Genomic DNA, 15423 nt, shown 5'->3' with positions numbered 1-15423 from the left:
CATGTGTATTTCTGTGATACCAGCAGATTGGGCTCCTGGCCTGACTGACCTCTCTGTGCCACAATATAAGGCAGCAACGCTATTAATAATGATAGGAAGATGTCTTTGCACATCGTACAGTAAGTAGAGTGGGGATGATCACAGCTTCCCAGATGAAGTAAAGTGAAAGCAATGCTTACAGTATTTTTTACTATATAGTGAGACCAGCAACGCAGAGAGAGGACTGTCAGCAGGATCTTGCACCTCTGCTGTCCCATTACTAAGTAAACTCCAGTCATCTTGTAATTTGTTCTTGCTATTGTCAGTATAGATTATCATTTGGGATTTAACACATTCTTTTAATTGAAAAGGGCCTCATTAATTTGGATGTCAGTTTTCCCATGCTGGAGAGGGAAGAAAAAATGTTTTAACGTGTGCTCCATATGCTAAAGAATGCCACATGGCCTCTTTGCAGGGCCTGTCTCTACCCTTTTGCTGAGTCCTGACAGTGCATTTAGCTAACAAGCAACTTCAAAGGCAGCAGTGTGGTCTTTGTATGTAAAATACATTTCAGCCAAGTTATACTTGCTTCATTCAGAGAAATGTTAGTGTAGCTCTAGAGTGGCCTAAACGACATATAGAAATTTGGAGAACGCAAGCTCAAGTCTAAGCTAGTGGACTGAGTGTTAAGGATAACATAAATGTGGGGATTTTTTGGTATTAAACTGAAGAGATCAAGAAGGGACAGAAGGTAATAATGAAGGATCAAGGGCAAGCACCCCTCAGCCTTTGTGCTGAGACAACCAGCCAAAAGTGTTCTTCACCTGTTACCTGTTTTTGATCTTTTGAGATTTCCTGTTTAAGACACCTAGCTAAAGCTGTGTAGAATAGCAGGGAATTTAACTTCTAGGATTTAAGATGAAATAAGTGTACTCTGGTATGCATCCTCTGACCCGGAATGAAGTTTTCACTGAGCTTTAAGTAGCTGTTGGTGAACTATTTGCCGTTGTCTTTGGCATGAGATCTATCTTTTCCTGTGGACATATTTATTTTTCAAAATGATGAAGAAACAGAACTCACCAAGAAGTGCAACTTGTATTCAAAAGAGGCTCGATTTATCACAGGACTCTGAAAAAGAGAGAAGTTCACTTTTGTGATAATTTGATTTTTGTTCTTTTCTGAACTTTTCTCTTCCATAATACTTGTGAGATTTGCTTGCAAAGTATCAACTTTAGGAAACTTAGATGAAATCTAATAATTTGTTTTGGGGATGTGTTTGAAGGGGAAGAAAAATCTCCTGTCTCAAAGTAAGTTTTGCAGAGATTGCCTCAGTGCACTGGACTTTCAGATCGCTGCATAGAACTTAGCCCCTCTGCTTGTAAGGCTTGGCTGGCGGCTAGGGGTGAAAGCTGTAGAGGAGTTCAGAATCTCTTCTGCCTTTGCTATAACTGAGATATATGCTCCCAGTATTTCTTTTGGTTAAGTTGTTCTTCCATTTGCATTTTATGATTATAGGACAGTTAGTTAAAAAAAAAAAAAACAAACACACAAACCCTCAGCTAGTTGTCCACATGCCTTACAGAACACAAACTTAACGGCATATGCAAGGCATTATTTTTGATCCTTCCTCTTCTTTCCTTACTGTTTGGAACAGAAGGGTTTCTAGGGCAATATGTCAAAGGACTTTATTTCTGCTATGTTTTGTTATGTGTGTATTGTGGCAGAGCAGTAAAAACCTCTTTTTGACATGGTTTTGGCTTAATTTTCTTATTGCTGGCTCATCACTGATTAATGTGTTGCTTAATTTCCTTTTCCCTTTTTGTTTTTAAAGTCTTTGTAACAGTGTACAAAACCCCAGGAACAATGGCTAATTTTGCAGACCATGACAAAAATGTATCCTAAGGGTTTTTTCCAAGGTAACGTTGAGACCTTTCTGTATAGTTTATGTTCTTCAACGTGTACTGTGGGAAGATTAGCATGTTTTTTCAGTCTGTAATATTCTTTTGATAAGAAATTATTTCTATTCTCTTTGATAAGGAGAATTTAATCTGTTGGCCACAACGTCAAACCAAAGACAAAACAGGTCCTCCTTTTGCCATTTTTTAAATCTACTGTGTACATCAGGGATTTGAAATGCTGTGGCTAAAATACCACAGCTGCTGGCCATGGAGATAACTTTGATTCAGATTTTATGAATTAAAAACTCACATCTTTCTTTTTAAATTGCTTGGCTCAGTGCAACCAATGTATAAACTATCTTCCTTGTTAGTCAGCCTTTCCAATTTTTGCTTCAGCAGGAATCTCCTCCCTGAAAATCCCCTTTTCCTGCAAAAGAAATCCTTAACCTTGGAGGCCAGGGACTTATTCTGGTATGTGTGGTAGATGAAAAAGAGTTAAAAAGAGGTGAGAAAACTGGCTTTGTAAGTGTTGAAAGCTTTGCTCATCCTTGGTTAATTGCTTGTCCCCCAATTTTGTGGCTGAGTGGTGTTTGGTGACTCCTTGGTGATGCTTTGAGGTAGCTGTGTGAAGTGCAGACATCCTCTACTTTACCTGCAGTCAGAAGAAATGTGGCACATAACTCCAGCTTTTCCCAAGGACTTGATTTTTTATTTCTTTCTGCTTCTAGGTGTCAGTCAGTCTCTCCACCGCCTCTTTTATCCCCGCCAAGAAGCCCAGCCTACCCCCTCAGCGACAGCGAGGACTCTTGCCGCTCTGCTCGTCTCACCAAAGTTTCCAACTCCAGACTGCGCCTCAAGGACTGGAGCAGCCGAGCGTCTACCTTGCGAAGCACCTCCACGAGCCCCTCGGACACCGACTCTCCAAGCCACCCTCTCAAAGCCATCAGCGTGGGTGCTTTGGATAAAAGGCTGTCTGTGTTCAAGGCAGAGGACCAGAAGGAGAGCCCTAAGGAGGCTCAGGATGGGGATACGATAGGGAGCCATCCACTCGCCCGGAGCACTCTGTCCTTGGGCGCTGCTGCGAACTTGAGGAACCTCTCCCTCAGCCGGGCGAGCGTCCGCTCACAGGTGCTGGACATTAGGCAGAAGATCACAGAATGGGAGTGCCGCCGGGAACCTTCTCCCAGGATGAGCACGTGTGTGGACAAGAGGGATGCTGGGGAGAGGTCGGGCAGTGAGAGCTGCCCTAGCGTGCTCACCTCTCCTTGCAGCGAGAAGACTTTTGATTTCAAAGGGTTCAGAAGAATGAGTCGAACGTTTTCTGAGTGTTCTTACCCAGAAACAGAGGAGGAGGAACTGCTGGACAGGGACTCCTGCCATCGGTTGGAAAAGAGACCAGGCAGGAGTGAGCCTCCTTCTGCTGCTTCCCTGAAGGGCCACGTGAGGAAAGAGTCCTCCGCTGTGCTCAACAGAATCCAGAAGATTGAGCAGGCACTAAAAGAGCAACCTGGCAGAGGCCTCCCCCAGTTACCCAGTAGCTGTTATAGCGTTGACAAAGGGAGGAAAAAGTCTCTAACTCTGAGTACTGTGGAGGCACTGAGTGAAAACCTAAGTGATAGCAAAGGAGGGAATGTTATTTTGGGGAGTGATCCAGAAACATCTACGGAGGCTGAAAAAAACAGTAAGATGAAACAAGGGGTTACTGCAAACTTGGCTGGCCCGAAAGTGCTCCTTGAAAGCCCAGCTAACACAGTGGTGAATCCTGTCCCCAAGCCCAAACGCACTTTTGAATATGAAGCTGACAAAAATCACAAAAGTAAAGCGAGCAATGGCCTACCTCTGTCTCCTACGCCTGCTGCTCCTCCCCCCCTCCCATCCACCCCTGCACCCCCTGTGACCAGAAGGCAGAAGAAAGAGTCACGCTTTCACAGAAAATCCCAGAATAGGTAAAATCCAAGGAAATGTTTTGGGCTTCATTTTAGAATGAATAAATATGATGTCTTTTTCTAATAGCAAAAATTAAATCTCTCCCTCTAATGTGATGTATTTGACCTGAGAAAATTCTGGGAATCATTTGTGAGATGAGTACTCATTTTTTCCCCTGGACTGCACTGATGGGATGCACTGGTGCAATACTTTTACATGGCTACAATTTTGGAGCCCTCCAACCTGCATTCCTCAATCCCTGGAAAAGGCTGTAGATTGTGTGTGCTAAAGGTTATCTCACTCCCTTTGGCACAAATGCCCTTACTTGAGATGTTTCATGGAGCGTAATTTCATATTCTCTTGTAGCAGGACTGTAGCTGGTCTGTCAAAGTCCTGTCTGCCTGTTTACCACAAAACACGTCGTCAGAAGATTTGTGTGTCCAAAGCTTGCTAACACAGCAGTTTTGTCAGTTTTGTGGGACGCTGGTGATTTTATTTGATTAAGTGCTTAGAAGTGTTGTCCGAAGTGACTGTCAATAGCTGTAGAGGATTAATGTTGAGAAAACTATGCTTTATCACACAAGGGCCTTTATAATTTTCCTGAGGTGCTGAGGAGTAGAGTATATGGCTACTTTTGCACAGCAGTCTGTGGAGTTTGCGTTGTTTTAACTGCATGATTCCCACTGACTTTTTAGAAGCAGTGAAGCTCATTTTACTCACTGCTTGGAAAATTTTAGGGATAGTTGTTGATAAACATTCAAAGTACTGCATTTTTAACATGTTCAGCTCTCTGTGTATGTGTAGAACACACACACACACACTCAATATTTAGCAATGAGCTGTGCAAGTAACTGCTAAACAACATCTTGAATGCACACTGGATTCAGTATCTGGTGCTGGATGTTGACTCAATTAATTATAAGTTTATGTCAGCACAGCCTGACCTGAAGTATCCTGGAACAGGAAAAGGGAGAGGAGGAGCCTTCAGATTCTTTTCTTTACTTTCAAAAAACACCTGCTTCTGAAGTGGATCAAACAGCTCTACTGATGTGTGTTGTTTCTCTGACAAAGAGTGGGGGAAAATGTGAAAAGCCAAGCTCTGATTAGTAGTGCTCGTCTTTGAATTTGGGCAATAATGTCGGTTAGAGGAAACAAATCTAGATCTTCGTAAGAATTTGTGAAATAAAGCTAACTTCGTTTTGTTCAGCACAGCATTTGCAGTGTACAGAAGACAAAAAGTAGTTTTTAAATGTTTGGATATAAATGACAGTCTTTATTGGAAAACTGAGGGGCAAGTGGCAAAATGGTCTGTGTAAAAAGGTAAAGGGGTCTGTGAGGTGGGTGGATGAGATGAATAAATAACAGAAGTTGCTACTTGCCGCAGAATCACCTTGTGACCTACAACTAAGCAGTCAAAGTCAGTCTCTGAGTATACACACACGTGCAGTTTGAGACCACAGTCTAGTCTAAGTCATCTAGGAACGGCATTATTTTGTCACAATTATTTTTGAAACCTCAGTCTCTAAACGGTTCTTTTTTCGAGAAGAGATGCAGTTCAGGCTTGTACCTGCTGTTGTGCAAGTTCCATCTCTGTCATAGGTGGGTTAGACCATAAACTCTTGTGAGCAGCACTGTGCAGCAGCACGCAGTGAGTGCAACCCCCGGTCCTGGCTGGGGCTAGTAGGTACGAGCCCAATTTTATCAATTTCAGTTATGATTAGTGGAGTGTAAGATGCAGGATTTGCAGCACTACCATGAGTATTTGATGATTCTTGCAAATCAGTCTGACATTTTACAGGATAGGTTTCTGTTTACCTGTAGCAACTTTACTCCAGTGTAATTTAGTGTTTTCTCTGGAGTTATCTCTGATTAACAGTGATGTAAGTATAAATCAACCCTCCCAAAATCAGAGATTGCAGGCTGACTCCCAGGCTGGGTGGAAATTCACTATAAAATCTTAGCTTTATTGTCTCTCTTTTAGTACTTCCTTTATTCCTTAAATGTTGGGTAAGTCCAACATTTACAAAGAGTTTGAGACCATACAAGTCATCTAAGAACCACAATATTTTGTTGCAATTAGTTATTGAAATCTCGGTCTCTAAGCTTCTCTTTTTGAGAACAGACATAATTCATGCTTGTAGCTGTGTGTTGCAGGTTGAGCATACATGTGGCCTTTACACTCACTGGAATGTCATGAGAATATCTGAGGATATTTATTATTCTAATGTTTTGTTCTAAAAGACTGTTCTTCTTTCTGGTGTCTAATTTAACATTATAATGAAATGGAGAAAGTCTTCCATATTTGTCTGCTAGCATAGATCCAGCCTGTATCCAGGGGAGTGGTGCCCACTGTAGCTTCCACACTTCAAATGGGTGTGAGCCGGATATTCCCTAGTGGTTGGAGATCCTCTGGCACAGATGCAGAGCAGGAGTGAAGAGTTACAGGGCAGTCTTGGAACACATGGAGCACAGCTGAGTGCTAGTCCACAAAATCATTTCTGTGGCCCTATTATGCAGTGGTCACTGCATAATAATACTGCCTTGAAATCTGTGAGGATTGGATATTTAGCGTGCTTATCTATGTAGTCTCATTTCATACACTGTTATGTCCTCATTGCCTAAACATCTTTTAGAGTTGCTGGTAGGTGGGGAAGGGCTGACACGTGGGTCTGAAACTCGCAGCTTGTTTCTGTCGATATCCTGGTCTCTGTACCGTGGACCTGACAATTCTTAAGATTTGAGAAAGGAGGGAATCAGAGCTCTTAAGCCCACGCTGGACCCATAAGTCTGCTTCAGCAAACAAATGACTAGAATGCTCCTGTCAAATGCAGTATACAATAGTTTTCACATTGATTACAGCCTGTAATATGTGCAGATAATGGATATGCTTGAGCCGATTAAATTAACAGGCTGAAGTGTGTCTCCTGAGCCTTGGCCACTGTCAAAGTCCGTTTCACTCCAGCTGGCTGATTTACTGTTACTTTACTAATCATCCTGTTTACTCAGGATGATTTACTGTTACTTTAGCTAGTCTGGGTATCAGTGAGTGAAGCATGGGCATCAGCACAGCTTGTACAAGCCTTGCAGCAACCCTGACTTTGCACTCTGAGGTGAGCTCATTTTTCACACCATTTCATCTTCAGCACTGAGTTACATTAATGCTAGCCCAGATAGAGCCGACAGTGCAAACCATGTACCTCTCCACTTCAGTATCGATGCTGCCTCAGAGAACAAACGCTGGGCAAACTGGAGAACGGGGAGGGCTAGGCCTCTGTGCACAATCTGCTCAGCAGTGCTGCAGCCACTGTGAGTGAGAGAAGCTCTTTGAAGGCTGCAGAGAATCTCCTGTCTCTGGAATGGCAGGGTGGGAGAAAAGTTGCTTTGATTCTCAGGAGCAGTCTGTAAGACAACATGACTGCTGGGCGACTGACCTATGTCAGCCCCGTTCCAGCTTCTTGCAACCGGCGGGTTTATCCCATATGCATTTTGGCTGGAGGTACGGTGCCAAACTTTCCAACCACAATGATGGGTGAGAGCACAGGCAGGAGGGGCCAGTATTCCCTCTGAGCAATGAGACATCTAATCCAACTGCCCTGCCCCTCACCTTCCTGTGAGACAGCCCAAACCTTCAGGGCCCCAGCCATCACCCTGGGTAGCTCCTTTGCCCCACACAACCTTAATATCCTGCAGCTGCCAGTGCTTGATGCAGGATGTGCAGGGGAAATAGGTGATTCCTCCACATGTGAATCTACCTTTGACATTTGTGCACTGACCTTTATGTAGGGACACAGCTAAAAGTTCAAGATCTGGGAGAGTTTTCAAACTAAGCTCTAAGTCTGCTAGAGCAACTGGTGGAGGAATACTTTCCAGAGAAATGTCTTTTCTTTGAAGAGAGAAGTCCACATGTCTCCAGGGCCCCTGGCAAGGGCAAAGCAATTTCTAATCCCAGGACTTTGCTGCTAACTTACTCTATAACTTCTGAAAAAAAACCACATACTTTCTCTATATTTTCTCCCTGCCTTTATGATGGGGATAACAGTACTTCCCAACCTTGTAAGAACATCAGAAAAGTTTGTTATGTTGAGACTGCTCTAAGTACAGGGCTTGAGGCTCCTCTACAAGTTAGGTCTTAGAGTATGAGGTGTTGGGTTTTTTTGGTTATTCATTTTATTTATATTGGTTAGCAAACACATGCTCAGCTAAGTATTTGGGTCATTTTGCATTCTAGTTACTAATTACTTTACTTGTTTTAAACTTCAGAAAATCTTTTGAGTTTGAGGATGCTTCAAGTCTGCAGTCCTTGTACCCTCCCTCCCCAACCGAAAACGGGACTGAGAGCCAGCATAAATTTGGATCCAAGAGCACTTTAGAAGAAAATGCCTATGAAGATATTGTAGGTAAGGACTTATTGCAGCACGTGGACCCACGGCAGGATGTTGAACAGTTGTGATCAGAAAATGCACTGGTGAACGCGTCCTGTGCAAGAACATTCAACTGCTGTTGGTAAAGAGGGTTTTAAATGGAGGGTAAATGAGCTTGATGCATCAGAGCAAACATAACTCACAGTCTGCATGCAGGAGGTCTTGATTGCTTCGAACCTCATTGAGCAGTATTAGAAACAGATTGTTTGGTCAACTTTTTCTCATACTTTTCAAGAACTAAATTGTTCTTTTTACCAAGGTCTTGGCTTGAAGCCATGACAGGTGTAAATTTAAAGAAGTGAAATAGATACAGAGTTTACAAACTGATCCAATGGCAAGATTATCCTCGCAGGATTTGTGTAGTCAGCCTGAGCTTTTTAGGCTTTCTCTGTGGACTGCCCCAAAGCAGCTGTGAGCAGCGCCATTCCTGGTCTCCTCTCAGTCCCGGTTGCTGGTTAAAGAAAAATTAATTTCCTTTAGCTATAGAGCCATCAGGAATGCACAGGGAAAACACTGTTTTGATTAAGCCTCGCAAGAAAAACATGTTTCTTTTGGTCTTAGAAGGAAATCTATGGCCTATGCATACATTCTTTCAACATAAAAAAGGTTTTATAATTACTGAAAATTGGGCAGCCCTTCAGAGCACAAATTTTCCGCGTAAGTGATGAGTATCTGCATTACTTTTAACTCTTTCAGTGTTGTATAATTAGAATGGATACAAAGGGTACTTTATTTTACTGTGGACAATGAACTTCATCTGTGGCAAACTGGAGGTCTATCAGGATGGTGAGAAGCCTAGAGAACATGTCCTATGAGAAGACACTGAGGAAGCCGAGCTTGTTTGATCTGCTAAAAAGGGTGCCCAGAGCCAATCTAATAGTTGCTTATAAATGCTTGAGGGGCAAAAAAGGCAATTGAGCCAAACTCTCCTTGGTTGTGCTAGCTGATATAATGAGGGGTATGGCCGCAAATTGCAGCCTGGGAGGTTGAGATTGGACATCAATAAGGACAATTTCATTAGGAGAACGCTGGAACCCTGGAAGAGGTTCCAGGCTGTGAAATCGTCATCCTTGGGAGTGTTCAGGACATGGGTAGATCAACTGTGGCTGTTGGCAGCGGTCTTGCTTCAAGTGGGAGGTTGGCCTGGTTGACTTCCAAAGGTCTTTTCCAGTGAGCATTTTAATGATTCTGTGATGCAAGTCTGGAATTGGCAGCTGTGACAAAGCACACCCCCCTTCTCACTGGTACTGTAGTTTTGACAGGTGACAGAGAAAAATGGGACTCAATCAAGCAAGAAGTCGCTGGACTGTTAACATCCTTTGAAGTTGAGAAGGTGTAGGGGCATACAGGATCAGTCCCCTTTGAGGTTTTTATATGGGTAACCCTCATTCTTGGGATTAGTCATCAATTTTTATTTCAGAGCATGCTCTTGGGTTTTTTGTCCTTCAGGTGCATGGAATATGCTTTGGCAGAGGAGAACCAGATGGAATTATCCTTCCTCTAATTTGTTTTGAAGGCCTAGGTCATATGGGCCTGCTATTGAAAAAGCTTTGCTGAATTTAGAGCTGTGCTGGGTCGAGTAGAGGGTTCTGGATAGCTGTGCCTGGCAGGGCAAATCACAGCAGCAGACACTATGATTGCCTTGCAATGCCATTGGCAATAGTGGGACTCCAATAATGGGACTCACAGGAAAGAAAGGGCTTCTGTAGAAAACCCTGATAGCCTTTTGGCTGTGACTCTGTCCTTGTAGACAAAATCTGTCCCAGGCTAGTCAGCTTCAATGAGAACAGGACTTTACTCTTTCAATTTTAAGCTGTGCTCTCCCTCTCTGCCATTGAAAAAAGATGCTTTCTGAACAGCAAAAGTGCTCCTGTTCAGTGTCTGTTAACGAAAGTATGAGAACTTAAGTAGACATTAATTTTTTTTTTTTCCTGTGGAGAGAATCCTTATATGATCATCAACCTTCTCCATAAACAGTCAGACCAGCGTGTGATCCACACTGGAACATGTATTGTGCATTACACTGCTCATCTCTGATCAGAGACTGTCAACATGCTGCCAGAGGTTAGGTGATAATGCTTGTTTACCTTGCTTTGGTTTGTTTTTATGTTAAGAATCAAAACGGAACGCTCAATATTGGTATGAATGTTTCTTCGAATGAAAAGAAATGTTGGATTCAATAAAACAAAATCATAATGGGCTCTTCCACCTCATAGGAACTATAAGCCTGCTCCCTGAAGATTATAATTTGTGCATTTTGGCAGGGCAATGGAAAGAGAATGCAAAATTTCTCATCTGTAGACAAACACAGAACTTCTTTGTTTTGTACTGCTTTTTAACAGTCTCTTTCCAAAGAGCTTCATTCAATACAGGCAGTGTGGGGGGAATACCAAATCAGGATAATTCTAATAAGCTGTCAAGCATGATTAAAGATAAGCCAAAGTAGTCTGATCACCGGTGTTAAAGAAACTATCGTAGTTTTATATATCTCATCTGCATAATTTATACCAGTAGTGCTAGACCTCAGTCTCTAAGTAGCACTTTTGTACTCATGCAAACCAGGTGCCTGTAAGAGTGAGTTTGTTTGATAGATTTACATGCTGTTTCAAAGCTAGAAAGGACTTTGTCATTGCTGCTTTGGGTTTTCTATGCAAATCATTGCTGCAGAGGTGGTACGGTTTTTTGATCTATAACTGATTGAATCTCATGCTTACCTAAATGCTTCTTGTTAGCTCAAACGTTGTCATTCTAGCAATACATTAAATACAGCTTTTTTTTTCTGGAATTAACACTTTTCATGTAGTTGGTGTATAAACCTCTCCCCCCCCGCCAAGTCTGTGAATCTTGAGCAGTGCTGTAAGCACTTTACTGTGAGACACAGAAGTATAAAAAAGGTCAGGTTGGAAGGGACTCTGGAGTCAGCTGGTCCAACCTCTGCTCAAGGGAGAGCTGGTTTCTCAGGGTTGCATCCGGCTGAGTTCTCAAAGTATCCCGGGAGGGTAATTCCACAGTTTCTCTGTGCAGCCTGTTCTGGTGCTTAGCAACCACTGTGAAGATTTTTTTTTTTCTTTGTGTTACTGTGAAGGAATTTTTCTCTATATCCAGTCAGGATTTCTCAGGTTGCTATTTGTGAGCAATGTCTTTTGTCCTTTCACTGTGCACCTCCAAGAAGAATCTGTCTCCATCTTTTCTTAAGTCTTTCAGGTAGCCAAAGACAGCAGTTAGATGTCCCTTTGACACTAACCAGTCCCAGTTCTCTCAGCCTTCCCTCATTTACGTCATGCATACATAAGTACTAGGACTAGAATCATTGTTTTTGAAGTTACTACATGACCTCCTTGTCTGATGCATATGCACACTAAACCTTTGTCTTTCTCCTTGTGCCCTTATAGTGTTTACTTCTTTAAAGACCAGACAATGAGAACTACTGTAGGTAGTTTATGTTATTTTAAGTGAGGACTTTAAAAAAAGAGTCTTAAGATTATTAAACGCAAAAATGATTGTGCTTTGAAACTCAGTGAAGTTGTGAACCAGAGGCTTTGTTTAATTTTGTAATATTTTTTACATTTTAATAGATGAAATATCTGTGTGTTAAGTTCAAGACAGATATTGGAATGGAAAATAATGATTCATTCTGCATTAATCAAGAAGCAATTGTATAAAGGGGTACACATTGCTAATATTAATCAGAGCTGTATTGCATACGCAAGGAACCATGTGGACTTCATTCATCTTCTGTACTAGCACTCAAAGGAATGCGGCAGTCATAGTAAACGTAACATTGTTTTGCTTCTTGTGGTTTTGAATGACTCTTTAATCAGACCAAAATTAATGTGGCTTTATGAATCCATTTGGGGAAACCATGCTTGGCTTTGTGTGAATTCAAAAAACTATCATACTATTAAGAGATGTCTGAGATGCTTGCTTCTGCTGTGCTTGCGGACAATAGTATTTCCTGTCATATGTGCCATATGGTTTCCGTTTCCCAGTCTGTTCCCCTAAATTCAGTTGAGATATTTAAATATTGTTATTTAATCTCTGGTATTTCTGAGACACTTTTCACCTGACATCTTGAGGAAAGCACTTGTTATCGTCACCAAAAAAAGTTGAATGTGAATAAAATGAAGGCAAGATTATAGGCACAGCAGTAAGTTTGACTTGGCAAGATTTGGTAAAGCCATGTTTAATAAAACAGGCAAACAGATAAATTATAGTTTGCGTTTGTACAAGAAATTACATTCATAATTCTGACATTAAATATAGCTGAAGAGATCATCTTTGCTGAGGAAAGTGTTCTTACTCTGTTTGTGACTCCTCAGAGTGCTGGATGCAGTAGAATAGGTGGAAATTTCCTCTAAGAGGACTCTACATAGATCTGCCACAGAGCTGTTGCTCAGCTGGGCTGCGCATGTTGTCTCTTACACTGAGAATGTTTAACTCGATGTTGCACAATTCCATTTGCCCTGTCCAAGCAAGAGCCTTTTGCACGGATAGCTGCCCAGGCCACACTTCAAACATTCACGTTCAAAACATTTTTCCCCAAGAAGAATGAAAGGAATTAAAATGCTTTTCTTCCCTGAAGATCTATGAATAATAATCCTGTAATTGAAATTTCTGGGGTTTCTTGCTTCTCTGCTATTCTTGAAGTCATGGGAGGACTATTCACAGAATCACAGAATCACAGAATGGTCGAGGTTGGAAGGGACCTCTGGAGATCATCTAGTCCAACCCCCCTGCTCAAGCAGGGTCACCTAGAGCACATTGCCCAGGATCACGTTCAGATGGCTTCTGAACATCTCCAGCGAAGGAGACTCTGCAACTTCTCCGGGCAACCTGCTCCAGGGCTCAGTTACCCTCACTGGAAAGAAGTTTTTCCTCATGTTCAAATGGAACTTCCTGTGTTTCACTTTGTGCCCGTTGCCTCTTGTCCTCTCACTGGGCACCACGGAGAAGAGTCTGGCCCCATCCTCTTGACACCCTCCCTTCAGATACTTGTACATACTGATTAAGATCCCCCCTCAGTCTTCTCTTCTCCAGACTAAACAGGCCCAGCTCTCTCAGCCTTTCCTCATAGGAGAGATGCTCCAGGCCCCTCATCATCTTCATAGCCCTCTGCTGGACTCTCTCCAGTAGCTCCATGTCTCCCTTGTACTGGTGAGCCCAGAACTGGTGGACCCAGCACTCCAGGTGAAGCCTCCCCAGGGCTGAGGAGAGGGGGAGGATCACCTCCCTCGCCCTGCTGGCGGTGCTCTTCCTAATGCAACCCAGGATCCCACTGGCCTTCTTGGCCACAAGGGCACAGTGCTGGCTCATGCTTAACTTGTTGTCCACCAGGACACCCAGGTCCTTTTCTGCTGACCTGCTTTCCAGTAGGTCAACCCCCAACCTGTCTTGCTGCCTGGGGTTGTTCCTCCCCAGGTGCAGGACCCTGCACTTGCCTTTGTGGAACTTCATGAGGTTCCTCTCTGCCCATCTCTCCAGCCTATCCAGGTCCCTCTGAATGGCAGCACAGTCTTCTGGTGTGTCAGACACTCTCCCCAGTTTAGTGTCATCAGCAAACTTGCTGAGGGTGCACTCTGTGCCTTCATCCAGGTCACTGAAGAATACATTGAACAAGACTGGACCCAGGACTGACCCCTGGGGGACACGCTAGCTACAGGCCTCCAACTAGACTCTGCGCCATTCACCACAACCCTCTGAGCTCGGCCACCCAGCCAGTTCTCAATCCACCTCACTGGCCACTCATCCAGCCCACACTTCCTGCATTTACTTATGAGGATGTGATGGGAGACAGTGTCAAAAGCCTTGCTGAAGTCCAGGCAGACACCATCAACCGCTCTCTCCTCATCTACCCAGCCAGTCATTCCGTCATAGAAGGCTATCAGATTGGTCAAGCATGATTTCCCTTTGGTGAATCCATGCTGACTACCCCTGATCACCTTCTTGTCCTCCACATGCTTGGTGAGGACCTAATAATCCCTGTATTCCTCCTAAGTGGCCTGTCCCCTTTGCCGCATTCTGTGTACTTCCTTCTTCTGTTGGAGTTTTGCCAGTAGTTTCTTGCTCATCCGTGCAGGTCTCCTGCCCGCTTTGCTGGACTTCTTCCTCAGAGGGATGCACTGATCTTGAGCCTGGAGGAGGTGATGCTTGAATATTAACCAGCTTTCTTGGACCCTCTTCCTTCTAGGGCCCTACCCCACGAGATTCCCCTAAGTAGGTCCCTCAAGAGGCCAAAGTTAGCGCTCCTGAAGTCCAGCATTGCAATCCTACTCATTGCCCTGCTCCCTCCTCACAGGATCCTGAACTCCACCATCTCCTGGTCACTGCAGCCAAGGCTGCCCCCAACCTTCACCTCTCCAACTAGACCTTCTTTGTTTGTTAGTACAAGGTCTAGCATTGCACTTCTCATTGGCGCCTCCACCACCTGAGTCAAGAAATTATCATCAATGCTTTGCAGGAACCTCTTTGACAGTTTGTGCCTAGCTGTGCTCTCCTCCCAGCAGATGTCAGGGTGGTTGAAGTCTCCCATGAGAACCAGCACCTGTGACTGTGAGGCTACTTCCAGCTGTCTGTAGAAGGTCTCATCGACCACTTCCTCCTGATCAAGTGGCCTATAGTAAACCCCCACCACCGTGTCACCCAGGTTAGCCTGCCCTTTAATCCTTACCCATAAGCTCTCAACTTGCTCTTCATCCACCCCGAGGCAGAGCTCCACACATTCCAGTTGCTCCCTCACATAAAGAGCAACTCCACCACCTCGCCTTCCTGGCCTGTCTTTCCTAAAAAGCACGTAGCCATCCATGACAGCATTCCAGTCATGTGAACTATCCCACCATGTCTCTGTAACTGCAACGAGATCATGGCCCTGCAAGTGCACACAGATCTCTAACTCTTCCTGCTTATTCCCCACGCTGCGTGCATTGGTGTACAGGCATTTCAGAGAGCCAATTGAGCATGGAGGCTTCTCAGGAGAGGTGCAAGAAGACCCTCCATAGCCATGTCCCATGCTCCCTCCTCTGGCTGCATGCACAACATATAGCCCTGGTGTGCGTTTATCAGATTATTCATCTTCTAACAGGTGTAGTCCTTCATTGGTGTAATAAAAAAGGCAGTTAGTATAAAAATGGGTTTATTTCAGCCACATGTATTAGTGCAGAGATGTCTTGCACTGGTAAGGTTCCTGTTCTGCCTGACTGGCT

General features: G+C 43.7%; 1 protein-coding gene across 8 annotated transcripts in view; it reads left to right on the top strand.

Moving 5' to 3' along the window:
* The window catches only part of DENND2B (DENN domain containing 2B), a 197401-nt gene that overhangs the window by 115990 nt on the left and 65988 nt on the right, over nt 1-15423 (top strand). For all 8 annotated transcript variants that reach the window (XR_011141364.1, XM_068945009.1, XM_068945014.1 and 5 more), the window contains 2 exons: nt 2606-3823; nt 8064-8200. Coding sequence is in view for 7 of the 8 variants with exons in the window: in XM_068945009.1 (XP_068801110.1) it covers nt 2606-3823; nt 8064-8200 (1355 nt within the window). In the remaining variant the exon portion in view is untranslated. The remainder of the gene's footprint in view (nt 1-2605; nt 3824-8063; nt 8201-15423) is intronic.

Source organism: Struthio camelus, chromosome 5, assembly GCF_040807025.1.
Source record: "Struthio camelus isolate bStrCam1 chromosome 5, bStrCam1.hap1, whole genome shotgun sequence".
NCBI classification, from domain to species: domain Eukaryota; kingdom Metazoa; phylum Chordata; class Aves; order Struthioniformes; family Struthionidae; genus Struthio; species Struthio camelus.
Note: the sequence above shows the minus strand (reverse complement) of the source record. Positions and strands in the feature narration are given on the sequence as shown.